Consider the following 25,349-nt stretch of genomic DNA (forward strand, 5'->3'; position numbering starts at 1 on the left):
AAACGCTTGTGAACATGCCGACATTACCCATTCGGAAGAAATTCCCACTTGTGCCGTTTTCAAAATAAATTGCATGTATCGCAGCAAGCTGAGATATTGTCAGGTTTATAAAATTAGTCTAGCCTCAGTACACAACTGCTTCACACCTTAAGGTTCACACTCCCCAAGCTACTTCCCAGAGTTCTCGAAGAGACAAAAGACACCTAGTCTGGAGGTCCTGTTTCCCACCATCAACCTTACTACACCCCACCCCCTACCATTTGTCTAGACAGGTTTGCCTTAGTTCAACATTGCGAAATCCCGATTTTTAAATAAAATGATCGCATCAACCCTGGAAAGAAAACTAGTTAAATTAAATAAAACGCTTGTGAACATGCCGACATTACCCATTCGGAAGAAATTCCCACTTGTGCCGTTTTCAAAATAAATTGCATGCATCGCAGCAAGCTGAGATATTGTCAGATTTATAAAATTAGTCTAGCCTCAGTACACAACTGCTTCACACCTTAAGGTTCACACTCCCCAAGCTACTTCCCAGAGTTCTCGAAGAGACAAAAGACACCTAGTCTGGAGGTCCTGTTTCCCACCATCAACCTTACTACACCCCACCCCCTACCATTTGTCTAGACAGGTTTGCCTTAGTTCAACATTGCGAAATCCCGATTTTTAAATAAAATGATCGCATCAACCCTGGAAAGAAAACTAGTTAAATTAAATAAAACGCTTGTGAACATGCCGACATTACCCATTCGGAAGAAATTCCCACTTGTGCCGTTTTCAAAATAAATTGCATGCATCGCAGCAAGCTGAGATATTGTCAGATTTATAAAATTAGTCTAGCCTCAGTACACAACTGCTTCACACCTTAAGGTTCACACTCCCCAAGCTACTTCCCAGAGTTCTCGAAGAGACAAAAGACACCTAGTCTGGAGGTCCTGTTTCCTCAATGTCTGGGAGGTGTGGGGTGGGAGGTGTGGGGTGGGGTGAGGGGGTGAGGGGGGGTGAGGGGGGGGGGGGGGGGGGGGGGGGGGGGCAAAAAAAGTGCAGGTGTATTACTACTGATGTGATCATGGAAGCTGTTTATCTGAAACACACTGTAGTCTGTGTTACTGTGCGACTGTTTGTTTTTTATGTGGCACTGAACTGACAGGACTCGTACACGTTTGTAACTTGCCCAGCACTTTGCAACCACATGAGGTGGAAATCAACCACAGATTACAGTTTTTCTCCATTGGTTTGGCTCATTTCTTTAAACAGAAATTACATTCTCAAAACTCTAAGATCATTTGGCAAAACACTCTTACAGTTTAGCACAACACTATAGCTCACCTGCAAAAGCTCATATCTCTTCCAAAACTGTTCACGCAGGCTTCAATCTAAATCCCTTTCTCATTTAAACAGTCAGTGTCTCCAAAATGCCAAAGATCCTTCTCAATAGCTTTGGCTCATTTCTCGACACAGATCGGACATTCTCATCATTCTTGGTGCTTCTGTCAAAATAAACCTGGATGGTTGATCACAACAACATGGTCCACCTGCAAAAGCTCATATCTCCCCTAAAACAGTTCACTCATGTGTCAAAACTACATTTCTTTCTAATCTGAAGAGTCAGTGCCCCCAAAATGCATCGTCCCTTTGGCATTGTGTGAGTACTGCCATACAAAATGTTTAGATGTTTTGTCACTATGGCAGAGGACCAACAATATGCAACAGAAAAGAGTAGCCTCCAAGGTTTGACATCACAGATTGCACTCACACTACCAAGGAAATGATAACCATTTATTATTCACACGCAAAGAAAGTTTCATACATATGTAAAAAGAAAATGTACATTACAGTAGTAAATTGTATGAACACAAAATCAAAAAACATGGACTTATTCAGTGTTCGCTGTACTCATTCTCCCGCTGCACAGTGACTGGAATACTTCTCTAAACTGTATAAATTATGTAATTCCATAGTTTACAGTAATTTGTTCAATATATTTCTTGTCATATTTAGTATCAAAACATTCCACTAGTCCTCTCCACCTGCTAGTATAGACCTACTACTGTAGGCAGATGCACACAAAATCTCTACAGTAAGTTATACATTTTTTGCCTCACGCACAGTGCCCTGTCCTATACAACATATAATTCCATCATAGATTACATAGAGTACATACCTGTTTTCCCTGCGAAAGGTTTGGATGATGGAGGAGACTGTAGAGCAAGGCACATTAGGCTGCACTCGACGACCTGCCTCTGCCATTGTGAGGCCATGGTTTATGACATGGTCTATAATTGTGGCTCGAATTTCATTTGGGACAGCACAGCACCTATTCCTCTCAGTCCTCCTCTTCTTCTTCTTCTTCGTCCTCCTCTTCCTTGAGGAAGAACTTCCCCTTGTCCGTTTGCTTGGCCTTGTCTATCCATGTTCAGAGATCGGACTGGCTCTGGTCAAGCTCTATATATCTGTGTTTGGCAGCACACAATCATGGAACACACCTGTGTGTGACACCTAGTTTGACCTGACTGTCAATGACTGTCATCAGTTTATCAAATATTCAAAGAAATTCATATATGGTATTCATGGTATTATGTTCTTGACCAATTTTGACAATTGAACAGACGGTTGTGCATGCGAGTACTTATACAATGAAATCATGCTGACATGTTTTGGAGGGAATGATCATTAGACTGAGAATCAACTAATAAGTTTAGATCTACAAGATCTATTCATTTGGAAAATGTGCTAAATGTGGGCTAACTGTATAACTGTAGGCTACTTGTACTTAATCATTTGCAAAGATGCACTGAGACAATTGAGACATGTACTAAGGCATTTGCCATTTGATAAAATGAATGAGAAATGCCATTCTGTTGTGAACATTTGCCAAGAGGTTTGGAGGTTTGTCCATGTTATTTTGAGAATGTAATTTCTGTTTAAAGAAATGAGCCAAACCAATGGAGAAAAACTGTAATGCAAATCAACTCTGCATACTGGATATTATAGCGGAACCTGTTAATATTCTGGAAAGTTTCAAACATTCCACAGTTTGTGAAACTCAGAGGTGTTACTTTCAGATCTTCCTCATATTATGTCTTTCTCTGTGAAGCAGTTTGTGGTGTGAGTTTAACAAAGATTATGAGCTAAATGAGATAAAATGGTTAAAGTGGAGAGCATAGCAGTGTAACTCCATCTATTCTCAGCTCTGGCGTTGTTATATTTGTCTGAAAGTTCTCAGTCATCCAGGTCATTATAGTCTACGGAGCTTGAAAAGAAGCGAGGTGAAACATCTTCAAGAAACTTCAAGAAGTCCAGACGTGTTGTTAACATTGCAGCAGATATTAAGGTGGATTAGCATGAAGAGAAAACACGAGTGTTTATTTTTGTAATCCCAGTAATAGCTTTTTTGTTTAAAAAAGTTGAAAAAGTTTATATGAGCTGCAGAAAACACCATTGTAAGAACTCGTTGGGTGAAGTATCTAAGAGGAGCCTTTCGTGGTGCACTTTCAGATAGTTTGTAGATGTTTCAGCAACATCCAACATCACTTCACATCACATAAAGAGACCACTATCAAGCAGATTGATACGCTGAAAAGTGTTTAGCTGAGAAAAGTGTTTAGCTGAAGTCAGAGGAGAGAATTTATAAACTACTTTCAGCATGCAGATCGTTTCATATTCTGGTCTGTTCAATATCATGAAATTACTTCTACTCATGTTGTAAGTTTAAACTGTTTATTTTGTTCTTCTCCAAAGGGGGGGGGGGGGGGGGGGGATTACCACCTGCAGCTGTCAAAGGAGCATAAGTCATGTGAGTACCATCTTTACAGCTACTATGGCTAAAAATATGAGTGCAAGTCAAATCAGTATAAAAGACCACCACAGAGCACTGATTACAACAGGCCCTGTACCTCTGACTGATTTGTCTTTTTAGTGTGGGCACAAATTTTCGTTTTTATTTTAATGGTTAGGGTTATAATTAGGTTATTGTTACGGTTAGGCATTCATTGCTGATGATTACGGTTAGGGTAAGGGGCTAGGGAAAGCATTATGTCACTTCATTGCCCTCACTAAGATGTAAAAAATTGTGTTTGTCCCGGCTGGCGGATACGGTAAATTTTTTTATCTTGATATTCTGTTACTTTAAAGAAAGATGAAACAGCTCAGCCTGGTCTCTTCCTGTAATCTTGCTGGTGCTATCAAGGGACAGTTTGTGGCTTGAAACTCGAAACTCTGCCACACTTCACTCACTCTGTTGAAACCACATTCGTGAGCTTCCTCTTTACTAAAACAAAATCTAAAAGTAGTAAGATTCTAATCCTGTGTATGTAGGGAAACAATAAGGGAAAATTCTCATTCTCTGTGTCTGTAGGTCAGGTTGATATTTTGATAGTTTTTCTCACTCTTTGTGTACTGTGGTGATTACGGTTGAACATAATTTCTCAGATAGGTTCACATCCACACACTCACAAAGGCAGACATTGCGATTTTATTTTTACAAAACACTTGGTAACAAAGGAGAAAAACCTGTGTGTTTCTGTCCAGTTTATTCATGTTTACAGCAGAGTTTAGAGGAACACTGAGACATGTCTGTACAGAATGATGCTACAGGAAACTCTGATTAGTCAGTAAAAACACTGCAAAGAGTTTTGTTTCAGACTGGTTTTTAGTGTTATAAAGATCACCAAAGCAACCATCACACCAAAAACTATCACACCAGCTATCAGTCCAGGACGTCCTCTTCTGACTTCATCCTTCTTCTCTCCAACCTCTGTGTGTCCTCCAGCTTGATCTGCAGGTAAGAAAAAGGTGTGGATGTCAGCTGATCACATCACTCAGACTAGGCTGGGTATTGTGATTTAATTGCTATTCACGAGACCCCCAATTTGATTCGATCCACGATTTCGATTCGATTTGAATCGGGGAAGACAGTGAGAAATATAATTCTGATCATTTATTAGCACTGACACTTGTGAGACTTGATCAGAGGTGTAAGCATCACAGCAGATGCCTTTGTGTCAAAGTAACTGAGGATAAAACACAGAAAAACAAAAAGGAGATTTTCCTGCTCTGGCTTATTATAGCAGATAACCTTAAAATATTCTGCAGTAGAAGGACCAAAAAGCTCTTCAGAGAGTGATCCGTAGCAGAACGCTGCTGCAGGGCTGTGACCCCCCTCCCGACACATTTCACTGCATGTTGTATTCGTATAACTGTGCACGTGACAAATAAAGAATCTTAAATCGTGAAGCATTAACCAGCAGAAATTAGGCTTTCTTGTCGGAGGTCATTTTTTAAACAAAACACAACAAAAGACAAACAAACAAACAAAAACAGCCGCCGACAGCGTTTTAAACAACAGTAGACTGATGCGCAATAAGCAAGCGAATAATGCATATAACAGAGATTTGAGATGGGAAACTGTTCTTGAAGTATATATAGAGAGAGAGAGCATGAAGTGTAATTTTATCGTGGTGGAAACAAAACAGCAAAAGCAAGAGGGAATTCATGAGATGTTTATGTGAAGCTTAATTTGAATCTTCTTGTCTACTGCTGGTTCAGTCAATTTTGAATGAAGATTGATGAAACCTGCAGCATCAGAATCTAGCGCACAAGAAACCCCCAAAAAAACAAAAATGGCATGTCTGCGTACGTGTCGTCGGGTGAGAAAGTCGACATCTCATTGATTTTGATGCGTAACGTGTTGGATGCGTGCACGTTCTGTGTTTACGTCTTTGTGCGGAATCAGTTTACCTGCTCTTATTCACTGTTTTAGCTGTTTGGTGGTTTTTGAATTTTTTTTGTGAGCGTTAATCTGGCGTTTCTGGCAAAATACATTTATATTTAAAAATCGATTCAGGATGTTAATGAATCGATATTGCATTATTAAAGCTAAAATCGGTTTTAATCAGAAAATTGATTATTGAAACCCACCCCTAACTCAGACCAGCTGCTTTCTACAAAGTCTCATCAACAACATCTTTAGAAACAAACATCAACAACCAGGAAGCAGCTTCACCTCTGATCAATTCGATTAAATTTTATATATATATATATAGCGCCAAATCAACAACAGTCGCATCAAGGTGCTTTATATTGTAAGGTAGACCCTACAATAATACATAATACATACATTCAGAGAAAAACTCAACAATCATATGACCCCCTTTGAGCAGCACTTTGGCGACAGTGGGAAGGAAAAACTCCCTTTTAACAGGAAGAAACCTCCAGCAGAACCAGGCTCAGGGAGGGGCGGCCATCTGCTGCGACCGGTTGGGGTGAGAGAAGGAAGACAGGATAAAGACATGCTGTGGAAGAGAGACAGAGATTAATAACCAGTGTTGGGGAGTAACAGAGTACTGCCATTACGTATTTAAAATACAAAATATGAGTAACTGTATTCCGTTACAGTTACAGTTTTAAAAGGTGGTATTCAGAATACAGTTACTTTGTTGAAATAAATGGATTACACGGCGGTATTTTCCTGTTTCATATGTTAGGCTGTGCCCTCTCTATTTTTTGTTTCCACACGCATTAAGAGGCTCTGTGTCTCAATCTGGCGACCCATGTCACCTCCAATAGCGGCGAGCATAATGACGTGAAAAAATATTTTTAAAAAACATTCAAAAAATGATTTAATATGAAGGCAATAGGCAGAGAGTTACAGGCATCGCCCCAAAGACTGTAGCCTGATGGGCAGTGTAGTCCGTGCTGCAGGGAGAATGGACTGCCATACACGTTATGTGTCTGTGAGCGAGGGAGGGAGAAAAAGGAAAAGTACGAGCTGTCATCGAGCAAAAACGGGAGCTGGAAGCCTGTAAATATAATAATAACCACTGCAGCCAAGAAGAGTGCCTGACGAGCCCAGTTGTAAGTAAGCTATTAAGACTCGACTGTACACCGTGTTCGTGTTTTCCTCCAAAAACAATAAGTTCTGTTGGAGCAGCCTTTCAACGCCTCTCTCTGTCTCTCGCTAGCAAAGTTGACCCAGACAACAAAGTAAAGCTAGTTTTCGGCTACGAGCCGACACAGAACCCACCGTATTAGCCAGAGGTCCCTTTACTACGGTTCAGAGCCGTGAACCCGTTTTATATACACACAGAATAGTTTTCAATACGAGATCGCTGCAAAAGATGCAGCCTTACCTAATGTCCACCCTACTGTTACTCATTTTATATTAAGATTTAAAAATCTAGTTGGTATTGGTATGGCAAATAACCTTCAGTAATAGTAATAAATCACACAGCAATAGTAGATTCATGTAGTTGTAAAAAGCTTGATAATACATTAAGTAATCCACAGTATTCAGAACATGTTACACTCATTGAGTAACGTAACAGAATACATAACAAAATACATTTTGGGGCATGTATTCTGTAATCTGTAGTGGAATACATTTTAAAAGTAACCTTCCCAACACTGTTAATAACAAGTATGATTCAGCAGAGAGGTCTATTAATACATAGTGAGTGATAAATTGACTGGCAAGTAAAACCTCAATGCATCATGGGAATCCCCCAGCAGCCTACGTCTATTGCAGCATAACTAAGGGAGGATTCAGGGTCACCTGGTCCAGCCCTAACTATATGCTTTAGCAAAAAGGAAAGTTTTAAGCCTAATCTTAAAAGTAGAGATGGTGTCTGTCTCCCGAATCCAAACTGGAAGCTGGTTCCATAGAAGAGTGTTTTTCAACCTTTTTCGAGTCGTGACACATTTTATAGATTAAAAATATCCTGTGGCACACCCCCAACCAAACTTGTTTCACAATGACACACTGTAGCCCAATACAGTACAGCCTAGAAGTAATAAATGCATGAACTAGTTTTTCAGCATCACTCTTGTCAAGGGAAATTATACTTAGTGGACAGTATAATCTACTAATCTACTAATATAAGTTTACTTATGGTAGAATACTGCATGTAATCACTTGTGTTTAGAAGTATATAGTTGATGGCATTTGAAAGAATGTCTCATCCTAGGAGGTCTGTGTAGCATGAAGAGGGGGGTGCGTTCACTCCTCTTCTGAGTGCTCTGGCTTTTACACCCACCCCGACATCCTGGGAGCGTGGGAAAGGGTATACCTTCTTTTATTGTTTTATGATAGGATAAACGTATCTATGTCTGTTTTACTCTAAGTGCCTTTTGTTTAGATGAACTGCTGGACTTCCAGACCAGCAGGTTTAGGGAAGTCTTCACGGGGTCACACTCTGACCCCATACACGCACGCACGCACACACACACACACACACACACGAATCCACATCCCAATGTAATGAACAAATGCGCCCACTGATATATATAAATGAAGACCAGGGCAGTGGCAGGGCGCGAGTCTCAGATCTCTCACTCTCAGTGCGAGTGCTCTGTACTGCCTCAGTTTGATCTGAATTTAGAAGCAGAAAGTTAGCGTCCATCCAGGTCTTTATGTCTTTAAGACATTCCTGCAATTTAACTAATTGGTGTGTTTTATCTGGCTTCATGGACAGATAGAGCTGGGTGTCATCTGCATAGCAAGATGACACCCCACACATGATCACACACACACTCAACTCTACTCACTCACCTGGAGGATCAACACTCAGGCTGACGATGTTGATGAGCTTCAAACTGCCTCTCCGATTCTGGACGACATAACACTCGTATGTTCCACTATCAGCAGTCGTCACATTGTTCAGAATCAAAGACATGTCTCCATCCTTCATCTGTCTGTCCTGCAGATCCACCCGGTTTGTAAAAGATGGATGCTGGTCATCTGGCACAAACACTTCATCTCGGTACAAAAGCACATATTCTGATTTCATGTCAGCTCTGGTCCACTTCACAACTATGTTTTTGTTGTCTGGAGCTCGACATGTCAGAGTGACGTTTTTCTGTCCAGACGAAGATGTGATGATTTTATGGTCTGAAAGAGGCAAAAAAAGAAAAAAAAAACAGTCACCATGCAATTATTAATTTCAACAGCACCGATCAACTGATCAGCAGGATTGTACTACAGATAGAGACCACAAGATATATATATATATATATATATAAAATACATATATATATGTATATATGTATATATATATATATATATATATATATATATATATACACATATATATATGTATATATATATATATATATATATATATATATGTATTATATATATATATATAATACATATATATATGTATTATATATATGTATATATATATATATATATATACATATATATATATATACATATATATATATATATATATATATATATATATATATATACATATATATATATGTATATATATATGTATATATGTATATATATACATATATATATACATATATACATATATATATACATATATACATATATATATATATATATATGTATATATACATATATATATATATATACATATATATATATATATATATATATGTATATACATATATATATATATATATATACATATATATATATATATATATATATATATATATATATATATATATACATATATATATATGACGATGGTTAAAAAAAGAAATCAATCACATCATTTTCTGTAATTAATCATTATTAATGATTAATTGATTAATTAATAATAATAATTAATTATTATTAATTGCAATTACTTATCAACAGCCTGGTTGCAATTACATTTTTCAACATTTTACTAAGCTTGTAACATTAATGCAATACAATGAAGTAAATGGAGAATAAACACAAAAAGAATGTATGCTTAAATTCAAAGAAAATTTGAAGAGTTTTCTTCAATCTTTTAACACAGGTTCTCTACTGTGAAATACAATTTTTTTAAACAACCTATACACTAACAGGTAAGTATACACTAATATATAAGATCTATTAGTGCTGTCAAACAATTAAAGTTTTTTTTTTTTTTTTTATCAGATTCATCACAAGGTTGCTATGGATTAATTTTGATTAACAATGATTAAATATCATTCATTTTTATTCTATATTAATCGCATTTCATTTTGCATGAGAAAGATAATAATAAATAGACTCAAGAAAAAAGGGAAGATATACGCACTTAACATGTTTATTGAACATCTTGAACATTCATGTTAACAAAAAACTCTGTAAACATTTATCTCTCTCTGTGTCACTCTTGGGGAGGTAATTCAAGTCCTTGAAAAGAGGAACGAAAGCTATGTAAAGCGTGTGTTGTCAACCATATTAATAGGTCTACAGTTTGTTGCGATCCACATTGTACAAGAAAATTCCTTCTTGCACAATACTTTATCTCGGTCGACTGCTCTGTCTTGTTATTTTTTTAATACTCAAATTTCCCATCGAGAGGGCCGATGTGCATTTATCATCTTCTATTTTGACTTGATTGGTTCAGCTGCCCGTCACTACCAGAGATTATTCCTTGATGTGGACAGCATGTGCAAAAGTAACCCTATATATATATATATATATATATATATATATATATATATATATATATATTAGGGGTGCAACGATACTCGTATCGATATCGAACCGTTCGATACAGTGCTTTCGGTTCGGTACGCATATGTATCGAACGATACAACATTTTTAATTTATTTTATCAACTTTCCTTCTGACGATGCTGTCTGTGTTGAGCGCTCAGTGGATCTGCGCTCGACAGTGCAGCCTAGGCGGCGTAGTCGAACACAGATTCACTGAGCGCAGGGCAAGCTAGCGAGACAGAAGCTAGGCTAGTTGCAACATGGCAAATTGAACCTCCCCCACCCTCATTCAGATCTGGCGTTTGGAACTATTTTGGTTTTCATGTGATGTATGACCCTGAAGGTAAGCGAGTCATGGACAAAAGTAAAACAGTATGTTGGATGTGCCAGCAATGCTCAATTGGTGGGAACTAGTGTGTTAGCGCAGTTAGCTCGTTAATGTGTTGACGTCTTCCAGCCCCACTCATGAGGTGATCCGCGGTAGCTCGTTAATGGAGATTTGCCGTGTTGTGACGTTAATGTCATTTCAGATTAACGCTGACAGCACTAGTGGGAACACAACCAATATGACTGCACATTTACTCGGACATCATCCTAGTGCAAAGACAAGTGGAAGCAGACAAAAACAAGCAGGCATGCTACAAACGTTACCCGAGTCATTTAGACAGCCGTTAGCACATGATTCTCCTTATGGGGACCTGATATGTTTAATATGCTGCTAAGAATATAGCCCAGAAGAAGCGTATAGTATAGCTTTTATTTTGGAAAGAGACATTTCTCCATAATAAACTCTCTTTTCCAAAGATGAGTGATTCCTCAATCAGATACAGGGCTCGCAAAATCGCTAGCCCGACGTCCTGGGGCTTTTTTCCAGTCGGGCTACCAAAATCTATCTCTGCCCTGCCCGTCGGCCTATCGTAGGAAGGAAAAATATATGTCAATGCTTTTGCATTCTTTCGGAAATGTATCTGGGTAATTATGTCATTGGCATCGGCCACTGTCAATATGTGACATACTGAAATCGCGTTTGAATTTGCGCTTGTTTTTTGCTTTCACTTTGCAATCGCGTGAACTGTGTATAGAGAGCGACAGTACTGATTGGTGAGTGATGATAATTTGCGCACCAATTCCTCTGACATCGTCTTATCAATCGTTAGCTTACTATGCAAACATGACAAGTGAAATCTCCTGCAGCTTAAACATGTGAGAGGTTGATCGCGCAGAGAATCGCTGAGCGTTATGTTAGTGCGTGTGTAAAAGCAGCAGGATATATATTTTAGTTCTGCTGAGCCAAATAAGACAGGTCAGGGTGAAGAAGTGACAGCCAAAGAAAAGCTTACCACAAAACGGAAACGTTATGACAAATCAGACTATAAGGCAAAAAGAAAGAGCAGCTTTATGGTTTCATGGACAAAAGAATTTTTGTGGCTGCAATATGACGAGCTAAATAACCAGGGCTGCACATAAGTGGTCCGCAGGTGCGCATTCGCTGTCAAAATAAAAACCCGCACAAGATAAGAAGTTGCAACGCGTGTTTGCGTACTTAAGATTTTCTGGAGGAGGACAGACAGAGCTCTTAAAGATGTCGAAGAAGCTCCTTTAAGCAATTACTGTGATGTTCCTCCACCTCCAAAGAAATGTCAGAAGGAGTCCGAACCACAAAAGAAGCGCGTATTCTCGGAAAAGTGGTTGCAGGAGGTGAGCTGGCTTCAAACAAATGATGAACGCACAGAGATGTGGTGCAGAATGTGCCGTGAAAATTTAATAAATGACAAATTAATAAAAAGGCATGAACATTTTTTTTGTATCGAAAAAATATCGAACCGTGACACCAAAGTATCGAACCGAACCGAACCGTGAATTTTGTGTATCGTTGCACCCCTAATATATATATATATATATATATATATATATAATGTTGTCTATAAAACATACAGATGTAAATAATTGCTGTATGTGTGTTGATATCCAAACAGTTATCCCCAGGTAACATTATAACCGTTAAAGTGGAACACTGAATGTATCACATATGCAAACATGTGAATATTTTCACTTCTTACCTTCATGGCCATAAACCAGCAGCAGATGGGAAAACAATAGAGTCCAGAGCAGTTTAATGATAAACACATTATTCATGGTCATCCTTTCTCTGCCTCAACAAAACATCAAAGCCCTTTCTGAGCATGGCTGTTAACCAGAGATTATTCCTTGCTGTGGACAGCTCGAGTACCCACTGCCAGATTATAAACGACACACGAGCATCGTATAAAAAGCCAACTGTGAGTGGTGAGAGTAAAGGATGCGAGAAAGGGTGGGTCTGACTTCAGAAATGAGTAATGTCTCGAGCCATGTGTGGCAAAATACGATCAAAGCTTCCTTGTTTACTTTTTAATCAGGTTTTGCTTCGCGTGTCTTAAAGGTAGCCCTGTGATCTAGAGCAGGAAAAGATAAAATATAAAAAGTGACACTGAATATAGTTTAAACTCAACATATCGCAAAATTAACCCTCCTCCATCATCCGTGGTGGGACACAGGTGGTGCACTTGTTCCATTTTACAGGTCTTCAGTATACTCCAAATATAACCACATCTAAAAATGTAAAGGAGTGCTTGAATTGTGCGTATCCTGCAAAATTACCAGGGAAACCCCTACTGATAAAAAGTCTAGTTTGACTGGACTGGGAGGAGTTAGAGTAAGATGGTGCAGTCCAATGACTATTTAATAGTTTTCTACACTCAATGGTCCTGCTTTTTTTACTCAAAGTAGTTTCTGAAGTGAAGTGGAAATATGTGCGTGGCAGTCAATATGACCTATTACACAGCAGGGTAAGTTAAAAAAAACAACCACATGTGTAAACTATGATGTAAATATGATTCATCAGAAATAAACAAGCCTTTAAAATAAAATCCAAGTTGGTAAAGTAGTGATTTTGTGCATAAAACAAAACATTAGCAGGTTTTTAAGTATCTAAGATGATCTTTTTCTAGTCCATCTTGAGGATTTTGTAGTTCGGCCACACATTTACAACATCCAGCATCACATTATTAAGCAGCTCAGTCAGAGCAGTAAAAAAGACTCTTTACTTCCTCCATGATGTTTCTTTGTAAAGTCGGGGGAAATGACCCAGTGAGCTCAGAGGAGGACGATTGTGAACTATTTGAATATGCAGATTTTCTTGATTTGTTTAATGCCATGAAATTACTCCTTATGATACTTTAAGAAGGTTCAGGAAAGAAATAATTCCTAAAGGTGAAGTTAATCAAATCAGTGGCAGATCTCTCTGAATAAAACCTCTCATTTGAATTTCAAATCTGGATACATACTGTACTCGCTCCTCGGCGCTCTTAGTATTTGCTTATTAGTTCAGGATTCAACATAAGCTCAGAGCAAAAGGTCAACAAGATGTAAATGAAGCTGTAATAGCATGAAAAAAAGAAGAATGAGAAGGTAAATCAACAAGTTTCATAGATCAGGGGTAAACATGGTGTGACCAGCTCAGATCCTCGCTGATGTTGATGCCCAGGAATCTGAAGCAGCTGAGTCTCTCCACCTCTGCTCCTTCGATGTGGATGGAGGTGCGGCCTCCTCTCTGCAGTCTCCTGTAATCCACAATGAGCTCCTTGGTTTTGCTGATGTTAAGCAGCAAGTTGATGTCGGGGCTCTCACCTTAGCACTGTATGCGGCCTCATCTCCATCAGAAATGCAGCCGATGATGGTGGTGTCATCTGCAAATTTCATGATGTCTTTCTCTTTTATGTAGTAAAAATTAGGTTGTTTCATTTTCACTGCAGTGTTGGGACACTCATATTAATCGATCTGTCAGTGAACACTTTGAGTAATGTAACTGCTGACAGCAAAGGGCAATGCTCTCAGAGTCCAAATGGTGGACTGTGGCTGTCTACCTTTGTGTTACCAAAGTGTTTTGTTTTGTTTTTCAATATTTCATTTTGCCAATTTTTTCAAAAAGTGTTACAAAATGTGTATTTACAAAATGTGACAAAACTTGAGTTTTCTTTGGTTGTTAATTTTATTTGTCTTTTGAATGTGTACCACTGCCACCATCTTTGTTAAACTGGTCTGGTCTGAAATTATGAAAATAAAGATTATTCAGGTTTTTAAAAATATAACTCTCTGCTTCTTAATTCAGACAAAACTGAGGTAATTGTACTCAGTAGGGGTTCAACGATACACAAAATTCACGGTTCGGTTCGATACTTTGGTGTCACGGTTCGATATTTTTTCGATACAAAAAAAAGTTCATGCCTTTTTAATTTGTCATTTATTAAAATTATAAATATATATTTTAACTCAAAAGTACAGTTTTTAAATTTAATGTTGCTGAAACAACAAAGTAATAAAAAAATAAATCTATCTGATGGAGAAATCACTCATCTTTGGAAAAGAGAGTTTATTACAGAGAAATGTCTCTTTCCAAAATAAAAGCTATACTATACGCTTCTTCTGGGCTATATTCTCAGCAGCATATTAAACATATCAGGTCCCCATAAGGAGAATCATGTGCTAACGGCTGTCTAAATGACTCGGGTAACGTTTGTAGCATGCCTGCTTGTTTTTGTCTGCTTCCACTTGTCTTTGCACTAGGATGATGTCCGAGTAAATGTGCAGTTATATTCGTTGTGTTCCCACTAGTGCTGTCAGCGTTAATCTCGTTAAAATGACATTAACGCCATAATGCAGCAAATCTCCGTTAACGAGTTACCGCGTGCATGGGACTGGACGGCGTCAACACGTTAACGAGCTAACTGCGCTAACACACTAGTTCCCACCCATGTAATTGAGCATTGCTGGCACATCCAACATACTGTTTTACTTTTGTCCATGACGCGCTTACCTTCAGGGCCATACGTCACATGAAAACCAAGATAGTTCCAAAGGCCAGATCTGAATGAGGGTGGGGGAGGTTCAATTTCGAGCTTAGCTTCTGTATTGCTAGCTTGCGCTGCGCTCAGTGGATCTGCACTCGACAGTGCAGCCTAGGCGGAGTAGTCGAACACAGATTCACTGAGCGCTCAACACAGACAGCATCGTCAGAAGAAAAGTTGATAAAATAAATAAAAATTTATAATAATGTAACACTCGTGTATCCTGTGTTCACACATGCTCAGTCGTCCAGGTAAGGTTCAGGTGAACTGAAGCTTTAAGTGTCCTAAATGATGTGATGATGTGTGAGTGTAACCCCTGTGAGAAGGTGGCTCACAGGTAAGCTGCAGAGCCTTGTTCACATGGACGTGTTTAAATAAAGTTAGAAAAGGTTTCATTTCTTAATGTGAAGCACAGCTGGAACATCTGGAAGATGCCGAGCATCAGCTGTAGATCCAGAGTCACAGTGACCTCTGCCTGTACACATTTTCTGTTAAAGGTAAAAGATGAAAATATTATTTAAAATAGAAAATGACTCTCATGACCCTGAAATCTCTTTTTTATGATGACATCACATCCCACAGCTGCTTGTGATGCTAGCACTGACCTGCTGTTACAAGCATATAACAAACATTACAGACATGTAAAAACACAGAAAATATGTGAACCTGAAAAGTGATCTGAGATTTTATGTGTTAATCTACAATCTTTGACCCGCTTACTCAAATTTGAACCCTGCTAGCTTCATTTTTATTAAAATCAACAGAAATGGTTTTCTTTGTAACAGTTTAAATTAATATGTAAAAGTGTATCTGAGCAGAGACCTGGACATAAACTTCTTCATGGTTTATAATTTAATACCTAACAGAAAGGTATGAAGGGCCCATTTGTTAAGGTTGTGCAGTTCTGAAAGCACATGGATCAAGTCCACATTCAGCGGGCTGAAGTATGATGTAACAGCGGTGCATTGATCCTGATTAATCAGAGGATGATCACTGCAGCTCCAGGCGCAGCTCGCACAGAGCAGACAGGTACTCTTCATTGTCCTTGTCACAGTTCAGAGCTTTCTCATAAAACTCAGCAGCTTCCTTCCTGTTGCCCTCAGCTCTGGCCACCTGACCCAGCAGAGCGAGAGCCTCGTCATCACCCGGATTCCTTGACAGACGTCTCTCAGCGATCTTCTTGAGTTTCTGCAGGAAAGATGGAGGAACAAAGAAAGATGAATTTCTGTGGATTTAAAGTAACTGACTTTCATTTTCAGTGACTTTCTCAGACCAGGATTAAAAAAATATTTAATGTCTAACTGAAGACATGAGTACAGCAGCTCCCAGCCTTAAACCACAGAACAGGACTGATTCAAGCTGGTTGGCAAGTATGAGAAAGGACAGCTGTGGAAACGATCCAGACCCCACTCCCTCAGTACTGTGTTGAGACAATGTGTGGAAACAGTGAGTGTGCTTTATCAGATTACAGCCGGTTCAACAGGTGGGAGGTTTCTCCAAATACGCGCAAACACCTTGTTTGTGTTAGTGAATTTTGGCCCTACACAGAGATAAAGAAGTAATCTTTTGATGGACAAATCAAATATCACATAGTTTTCTGCAAAGGAAGGAGTCTAAAATCATCTTCCACCTGACAGATTAGCCTCCCTCTGACTTCACGTCCTGCTAATGAAAATGGTCCAGAGGTGCAGCAGACTGGAGACTTGGTCTCTGCACATTTTGACCATAAGCCACTGATTAGACTTTAATCACATAACCTTTAGCGCTCACCTTAGCACAGACTTTCTTCTCATATTTCTTCAGTGGTATCAGGAGACCCTGCAGACAGGACACAAGAGGAGGCAGATTAATAACACAGATATAACTGATTGGTCATTAATAACATTCAAGTGTGAGGGTGTATGTTCTGATTGTTTACTGCCATGTGGCCCTCTGGATTTGGGCTCATTTAGCCTGAATTCTTATTGTACAGCAGGGGTGTCAAACTTTAATCGTAGCCCACTTTAATCGTAAGTGGGCCGGATCAGTGAAACGTATTTAACTGTTTTCCTACATGATGAAAGAAAAGGACCTGTGACAAAGAGGCAAATCTGTAATAGGAGCGTTTCATTGTTTAGTACCTAATTACTTTGTGTGAATGGCCATAAGGGAGGTTTTTATCAGTAGTAAAAACTGTAACACTGAAAACACAGTTAAAAGTCCAGAATTTCTGCTTGTGCTTGTTTGTGGTGATCGGCAGATCAAACAAGTTAAGAATTATAGATGGCGTCAAGCGCACATTCAGGCCTGTGAGACTCATTTAGGCAACGTCCACACTGGCCCGGATAGATTTGAAAATGGTGTTTTCTTCTGAAAACGCTCTGCGTCCACACTATCGTTTTCAGTCATTTTCACAGATTGGGCGTCCACAATGAAATGGCCAAAAACACAAGACGATTCGACCTGCCTCATTTCTGTCTGCTGTTTATTTGCATTCCAGCTCTTTGAAACATCGTGCAAAATGTTGAGGCAAAGCACAAAGTCTTTTAAATGGACTAACAATGAGGTGGAGTTGTTGCTGCGAGAAACACAAAAGCCCAAACTTGCAAAAGCGAGTGAGAATTAAAGATTTTGAAGAAAAGCTATCAGAAAAAAAAGCTTACAGTGAAGATGGATGGCCAAAACAGGGAGAAAAAGATGCGTTTTTAAAAGAAAACGTATTAGTGTGGAAAAAGCCGGAAAAGGGTGGAGTGCCCACTCCGGGTCGGGGATGACTTTTTCAGGGCTGTCTTGGTTGACCTGCATCTACAATGTTGTGTGGAGATCAGGTACAGTACCTCTGGACTGGGTGGTGGTTCCCATCTTCAGGAACCAGAGGGTTTGTTCCAGCTATTGGGGATCACACTTGTTAGCCTCACTGGAAAAGTTATGCCAGTTATGCTGGAAAGGAGAGTTCGTCCGCTAGTCGAACCTCGGATACAGGAGAAACAATGCGGTTTTCGTCCTGGTCGCGGAACACTGGACCAGCTCTTTATCCTCTCGAGGATACTTGAGGGTGCACGGGAGTTTGCCCAACCAGTCTACATGTGTTTTGTGGACTTGGAGAAGGCATTCGACCGTGTCCCTCGGGGTGTCCAGTGGGAGGTGTTGCGGGAGTATGGGGTGTCTGGCCCATTGCTACGGACCATTCGATCCTTATACAACCATTGCAAGAGCTTGGTTCGCATTGCCGGCAATAAGTCGGACTCGTTCCCGGTGGGTCACCCTTTGTCACCGGTTCTGTTCATAATTTTTATGGACAGGATTTCTAGGTGCAGCCAAGTGGCGGAGGGCTTTCACTTTGGTGGCCTCAGAATCTCATCTCTGATTTTTGCGGATGATGTGGTTCTGTTGGCTTCATCGGGTGAGGGCCTCCAGCTCGCACTGGAGCGGTTCGCAGCCGAGTGTGAAGCAGCGGGAATGAGGATCAGCACCTCCAAATCTGAGGCCGTGGTTCTCAGCCGGAAAAGGGTGGAGTGCCCACTCCGGGTCGGGGATGAGTTCCTGCCCCAAGTGGAGGAGTTCAAGTATCTTGGGGTCTTGTTCGTGAGTGATGGGAGAAGGGAGCCGGAGATCGACAGACGGATTGGGGCTGCAGCTGCAGTAATGCGGACGCTGCACCGGTCCGTCGTGGTGAAGAGGGAGCTGAGTGTAAAAGCGAAGCTCTCAATTTACCGGTCGATCTACGTCCCTACCCTCACCTATGGCCACGAGCTGTGGGTAGTGACCGAAAAGACGAGATCGCGGATACAAGCGGCGGAAATGAGCTTCCTCCGAAGGGTGGCTGGCCTCTCCCTTAGAGATAGGGTGAGAAGTTCAGTCATCCAGGAGGGGCTCAGAGTAGAGCCGCTGCTGCTCCACATTGAAAGGAGCCAGCTGTGGTGGTTCGGGCATCTGACAAGGATGCCCCCTGGGCGCCTCCTGGGTGAGGTGTTCCAGGCATGTCCCACCGGGAGGAGGCCCCGGGGCAGACCCAGGACACGCGGGAGAGATTATATCTCTCGGCTGGCCTGGGAACGCCTTGGTGTTCCCCCGGATAAGCTGGAGGAGGTGGCTGGGGAGAGGGAGGTCTGGGCCTCTTTGCTTAGGCTGCTGCCCCCGCGACCCGGCCTTGGATAAAGCGGATGAAGATGGATGGATGGATGGATGGATGGTATTAGTGTGGACATGGCCTTAGACACTCAGACACTGAGTTGTGGTCCCTACCTTAAACATGAGATTTAAGGCATGGATTCTTTTCCATGCCTGGCAGCTCCACCTCCATCATCCATTGTCCAGTGCTTCCATTAAGACGAGCTACTGCAGGGACTTTTTACTCATTTAGTAAAATGATACGTGACTTATGTGGATTTTGGATGTAGATTTTTTTTCAACTTAGTGCATACATCTACTACCTTTTAGCAAAAAGACAGAAGTTTTCTCCAGATCTCTTTTGATACAACTTTCTTGGAAGGGACACCAAAGATTCCCAAGACAGCCGAGAATTATAATCTTTCCAGAGTGTGCTGGAAAAATGAGGACATTCTCGTGTAACGCATGCTTCAAACACCTAGGAGACATCCAGGTGAAAGAGTAGCAGCTCTACTCTGAGCTCCTCCAGTATGATAAAACTCCTCACCCCACCTCTAAGGCTAAGCCCTGGACACCCTTCAGAGGAGGGTCGTTCCTGCTGCTAGGATCGTTTATCTTATTCTTTCAGTCGCTCCCCACAACTCGTGGCTACATGTGAAGGTGGACTGATCAGTAAATAAACAGAGTCAACTTCAAGCTCAGCTCTCTCTCTACAACAACAAACCAGTACAGCTGCTGTGTCCACTGCTTTATTCTGGGACATGTTTTGCCCTTTAGGGCTCTGTGCTGGTCATGTGACAGAGTTTTGAGGTCCTGTGATTCACGTTTCAATTAATGCTAGTTTTAATCGTATTTCGATCGATTGCTTTGCACCTCTTAACCAACCTTGGTGTAGTGAACGATGGCTTGAGCTTCATTTCTTTTGTGATGGTAATGAAAGTCACCATAGCGCTGATGGATAGCTTGAGAAAGGCTTTCATCACACTCTGGTAACTTCAACAAGCACTGCTGGAAAATCTCCTCTGCCCTGAGAAACAAAGAGATGATCATGATGATGACAAACTTGCACCCAGTAAAAAACAGGAGTCACTGCTGCTTTCCACAGAGGAGTACCTTCTTAAATTCCTTTCCTCTGCATACAGCAGTGCCAGGTCAGCCCATGCGAGATGAAAGGACGGCTTTATCTTAACAGCCATTTCAAATTCACGAATACAACTACGCCTCCAGTTCCGCACCTCTCCTGTGGAGCCAGAAATCATGGTTTATCTCTGAGTTTGGGGATAACTGGACCTTTAGGCTTGCAGTATGTTTGAGCGTACTTTGGTTGCTGAAGGGCTTGCGGCTCTGCTCAGCAATCTTCTTCTTCTTGTAGCACAGCGCCAGCTGGTGGTGGATGAAAGATGACTGGGTGGTCCTCTTCAACGCTCGCTCCAACATATCAATAGACTCGTCCAGTTGATGCTGAAACAACATTTAATGGTCATTTTTACAAAAATTAGTAAAAAACTAAAGAAGAATGCCTCAATCCTGGAAGAAGCACCTCAACAATTACTGAATCTCCCAGAGGAACCGACCCGAGGGATTAATAAAGTTTCATCTAATCTAAACTAATCTAATCTAATCTAATCTAACAATTTAGTGGAAACATTAACTTCCTCTGTCTTCACTGAAGGACGGAACTCAGAACCACTAAATTAAGCATAACAAACTTTAATAATCTGTCATTTCAGTCTCAAGCCTGATTCAGGTCACTGGTCAGAATAAATAATACAGATTTTACTATTTCTGAATCAGGAGAATTCAAGAAGGTGAAACTACAGATAAAAGGACAGAAACAGATCAGAATTAGAGAAATGGAAACCCAGCCCAACCAGCATGGCTCATTTAAGAAAAGGCAGATTAGTCTTAGTTAGTTTAGACTAATCTAACTAATCTTAGTTAGATTAGTCTTAGTCTGAGTTAGTCTTTTAACAACAATCACAGATAATCTAAAAACTCTGTGGAAGCTAAAATGTACAGAGCTGCACATCTTTGACAGCCTTCTTTGGAGCTAATGTAGGGTCAGGGTGCATGCTTTACCATCATTAAATAAAAGATCTTCATGGACCTGTGCACTGACTCTTATATTACATGACCCTGGAAGAATCACATTATCTGTGGCTGCATGAGTAGTAAGCATTTACAATATCCAAATTCAGACCTACATGATTACGGAAGTATTTTCCTACGTAGCGGCTGACATGAGGGTTATCAGGATCAGTTTTCAGTGCTTTCTTCAGCAGACACTCAGCCTCTTCGTATTTCTTATAGGCTCCGAGCTTCACGGCCAGCATGGACTGCAGAACAGCATCGTCGGGGTTGAGCTCCAGGGCAAAGTGAAGCTGTTTGATGGATGGAGGCTCCTCAGTTTCCTGTAAGTTTTCTAAAACCCACTGCAGATGAGAAACTGGTTAGTCTACTGTGAACTGCCGAGAACTACACCCCAATGAATTGCTGGGGTTTTTTTAGAAACTGATGATTTGGCTGTTTTTTAAATGGTAAATGGCCTGTATTTATATAGCGCTTTACTAGTCCCTAAGGACCCCAAAGCGCTTTACATATCCAGTCATCCACCCATTCACACACACACACTGGTGATGGTAAGCTACAATGTAACCACAGCCACCCTGGGGCGCACTGACAGAGGCGAGGCTGCCGGACACTGGCGCCACCGGGCCCTCTGACCACCACCAGTAGGCAACGGGTGAAGTGTCTTGCCCAAGGACACAACGACCGAGACTGTCCAAGCCGGGGCTCGAACCGGCAACCTTCAGATTACAAGGCGAACTCCCAACTCTTGAGCCACGATCGCCCCCCAGTTTGTTTTAGAACAATATAAACATAATAAATTAATTAACTGAAATCAGACTTATAAAACTGACCTCTTCTGTTCGAAAGAGGGCGATGGCGTAACCGGCATTCCACTCAATGTCATCAGTCTGTATCTCAAGTGCTTTACGAAAACTGTCAACGGCTTTTAAGTAGTAAGATTTTGACAACTTGAGGTAGGTCCAGGCTTGTTCTCCGTAGACCTCTGGAAGGAGACTTGCTGATGAACCAGTAGGATACTTCACCTGCAGAGAGAGAAGGTTCAGCTGCAGTCAGAGGTTCAGAAGCATGTGATCGATAACATTTGATCTGATTGGTGTACATACCAGCATGTCCTCGACTTTCTGACAGTAGCTTTGTGACTGTGCAAAGTCTCCAGCATGATATTTCAGCCAAGCCATGTCTCCATACGTCACAATGAGCCGCCTCTCACTCTCATCACCGTGACGCTCCCTGATGGTCTCCTCTGATTGGTTTAAAAGTGACAGCGCTTCCTCTCGTTGATCCTGAAGATACCTGAGGACCATCAACACATGCTTATAATTAAATCATGTTTTTCTGGAATCATACTTCAGATATCTACACCTGGCCTGGTCTTCAATAACAGTCCTGCAGCAGGTCTTTATTTGTTGACATTTAGCTAAGGTTCTAGACCCGAGCATCAGATAAATACTCTACCTGCATTTCCACCAAAATAATCAGTGCAAACAAGTTTTAGGAGGCGGATTTATATTAACATACAGGATAGGTGGGTACTGTCAGGAAGTTCAGCCACAACAACTGACTGATACAATCCATACTGTTTGAGATCAGTTCATATCATGGATCACCACTTCTACTGTCTCCTGGAGTGCTGACTATCTGTCAGAGAGGTCTCAGTTTGTCTGTTGTGGTGGTTAGTAATACTGGGGCACCAGAGGGGGCGGTCCTATCACCATTCCTGTTTACCTTGTGCTCTTCAGACGTCCAGTGTAACAGTTAAACATGCTACCTGCAGAAGTTCTCTGATGACACTACAGGGGTTGGGTGTATTGTGGAGTACAGGGAGCTTGTGAGGAACTTTGTAAAGCGGTCCATAATAAATCACCTCTCTTTGAATGTCAGCAAGACAAAACTGGAGATTGACCTCCAGAGGAAAAATAAACTGTGACTAGGTTCATCAACACGATCATCAGTGCCAGAGATGGAGCAGGATCAACAAACTAATCCGTAAGAGTGGAAACATCATTGGTTAGAATCTGGAGGTGTTTGAGACATAGAGGGTCACAGGTCACTGAACAAACTGCTTTCCATCATGGACAACCACTCTATCTATCTATCTATCTATCTATCTATCTATCTATCTATCTATCTATCTATCTATCTATCTATCTATCTACCCACCCACCCACCCACCTACCCACCTACCCATCTATCTACCCACCCATCTATCTACCCACCTACCCACCCATCTATCTACCCACCTACCCACCCATCTATCTATCTACCCACCTACCCACCCATCTATCTATCTACTCACCTACCCACCCATCTATCTACCCACCTACCCACCCATCTATCTACCCACCCACCCACCTACCCACCCATCTATCTATCTACCCACCTACCCATCTATCTACCCACCCATCTATCTACCCACCCATCTCTCTACCCACCTACCCACCTACCTATCTACCCACCTACCCATCTACTCACCTAGCCACCCATCTATCTACCCACCCATCTACCCATCTATCTACCCACCTACCCATCTATCTACCCACCCACCTATCTACTCACCTAGCCACCCATCTATCTACCCACCCATCTACCCATCTATCTACCCACCCATCTATCTATCTACCCACCCATCTATCTACCCACCCATCTATCTATCTACCCATCTATCTATCTACCCACCTACCCACCCATCTATCTATCTACCCACCTACCCACCCATCTATCTATCTACTCACCTACCCACCCATCTATCTACCCACCCACCCACCTACCCACCCATCTATCTATCTACCCACCTACCCATCTATCTACCCACCCATCTCTCTACCCACCTACCCACCTACCCACCCACCTATCTACCCACCTACCCATCTACTCACCTAGCCACCCATCTATCTACCCACCCATCTACCCATCTATCTACCCACCCATCTACCCATCTATCTACCCACCTACCCATCTATCTACCCACCCACCTATCTACCCACCTACCCATCTACTCACCTAGCCACCCATCTATCTACCCACCCATCTACCCATCTATCTACCCACCCATCTATCTATCTACCCACCCATCTATCTACCCACCCATCTATCTATCTACCCACCTACCCACCCATCTACCCATCTATCTATCTACCCATCTATCTATCTACCCACCGACAAGATCAGCCTGTTGCTATGTTGCTGGCATTTGCATCTCGCCAGTAGTTAAATTAGTTGAATTACCCAGAAGTAATTTTGCCCACTGCTGTGGAAACTGTACCTGACATAAGCCAAGAAGCTGTATGATCGAGCCACTGCCCCGCGCTGGCCGAGCTGCAGTTTTATGTGGTCCTGTAGTCGAGTGCTGAGGTTCTTCAGGTCCACGTCCTTCTTCAGATCCCAGGTGAAGTGACACTGCAGCTGCTGCAGCCTCCTGAGCAGAGCGCTGCTACCTTCACTTTAAGAGGATCACAAAGAAAAACAAACCAAGTTACCTTTGCATTTCAGAGACTGCACTTTGTTTTTGTTTTTTTTACTTTAATCCGTACTTCAGCTTTTACTGGAGTATTTTTAACACTAGTACTTCTACCACCTCGCCTAGTAGTAGTAGTACCAATATTTGTAGTATTTGGGGTGGTTTTCGAAAGTCGGAAATCAGCTGTGAAGCTAATGCGAACTCACGTCATGTTACAGGAAACAGTCCTCCTCTTCCTCAGAGTACACACCGATGAAGATGAAGAAACGATTACTGACTGATCGGTCACTGAGTGGTCGATCAGTGAGAAACGCTGACCTCAGATCAATCATTTACAGATCAATGGCTGATCAGTGATCTTTGGAGACGCTCTCAGCTGAGATGCAGAAACGAAACCTAAC

The 25,349-nt window shown here is 41.3% G+C and overlaps 2 protein-coding genes across 2 annotated transcripts in view; both read right to left on the bottom strand.

The window, feature by feature from the left end:
* The window catches only part of LOC146521506 (V-set domain containing T-cell activation inhibitor 1-like), a 216,209-nt gene that overhangs the window by 167,729 nt on the left and 23,131 nt on the right, over positions 1-25,349 (bottom strand). The gene's annotated exons all lie outside the window — the stretch shown is intronic.
* Positions 16,037-25,312, bottom strand: LOC146521514 (interferon-induced protein with tetratricopeptide repeats 5-like). The gene is made up of 10 exons (XM_085155023.1): positions 25,155-25,312; positions 24,754-24,930; positions 22,595-22,784; positions 22,322-22,513; positions 21,605-21,832; positions 20,720-20,861; positions 20,514-20,640; positions 20,286-20,427; positions 17,082-17,129; positions 16,037-16,499 (listed from the first exon to the last, which is right to left on the bottom strand). Exons 1-10 carry the CDS (start codon positions 25,157-25,159, stop codon positions 16,302-16,304), a joined length of 1,449 nt encoding a protein of 482 aa, XP_085011149.1. The 5' UTR covers positions 25,160-25,312; the 3' UTR covers positions 16,037-16,301.

Source organism: Neolamprologus multifasciatus, chromosome 3 (assembly GCF_963576455.1).
Source record: "Neolamprologus multifasciatus chromosome 3, fNeoMul1.2, whole genome shotgun sequence".
NCBI lineage: Eukaryota > Metazoa > Chordata > Actinopteri > Cichliformes > Cichlidae > Neolamprologus > Neolamprologus multifasciatus.

What these genes read in the sequence shown, in the direction of transcription:
- LOC146521514 (XM_085155023.1), bottom strand. An exon ending in AGAAAGTCGAGGACATGCTG is followed by an intron (nt 22,514 to 22,594) that starts GTATGTACACCA and finishes CTCTCTCTGCAG; the next exon opens with GTGAAGTATCCTACTGGTTC. An exon ending in AGAAGAAAGTCTGTGCTAAG is followed by an intron (nt 16,500 to 17,081) that starts GTGAGCGCTAAA and finishes TCTTTCCTGCAG; the next exon opens with AAACTCAAGAAGATCGCTGA.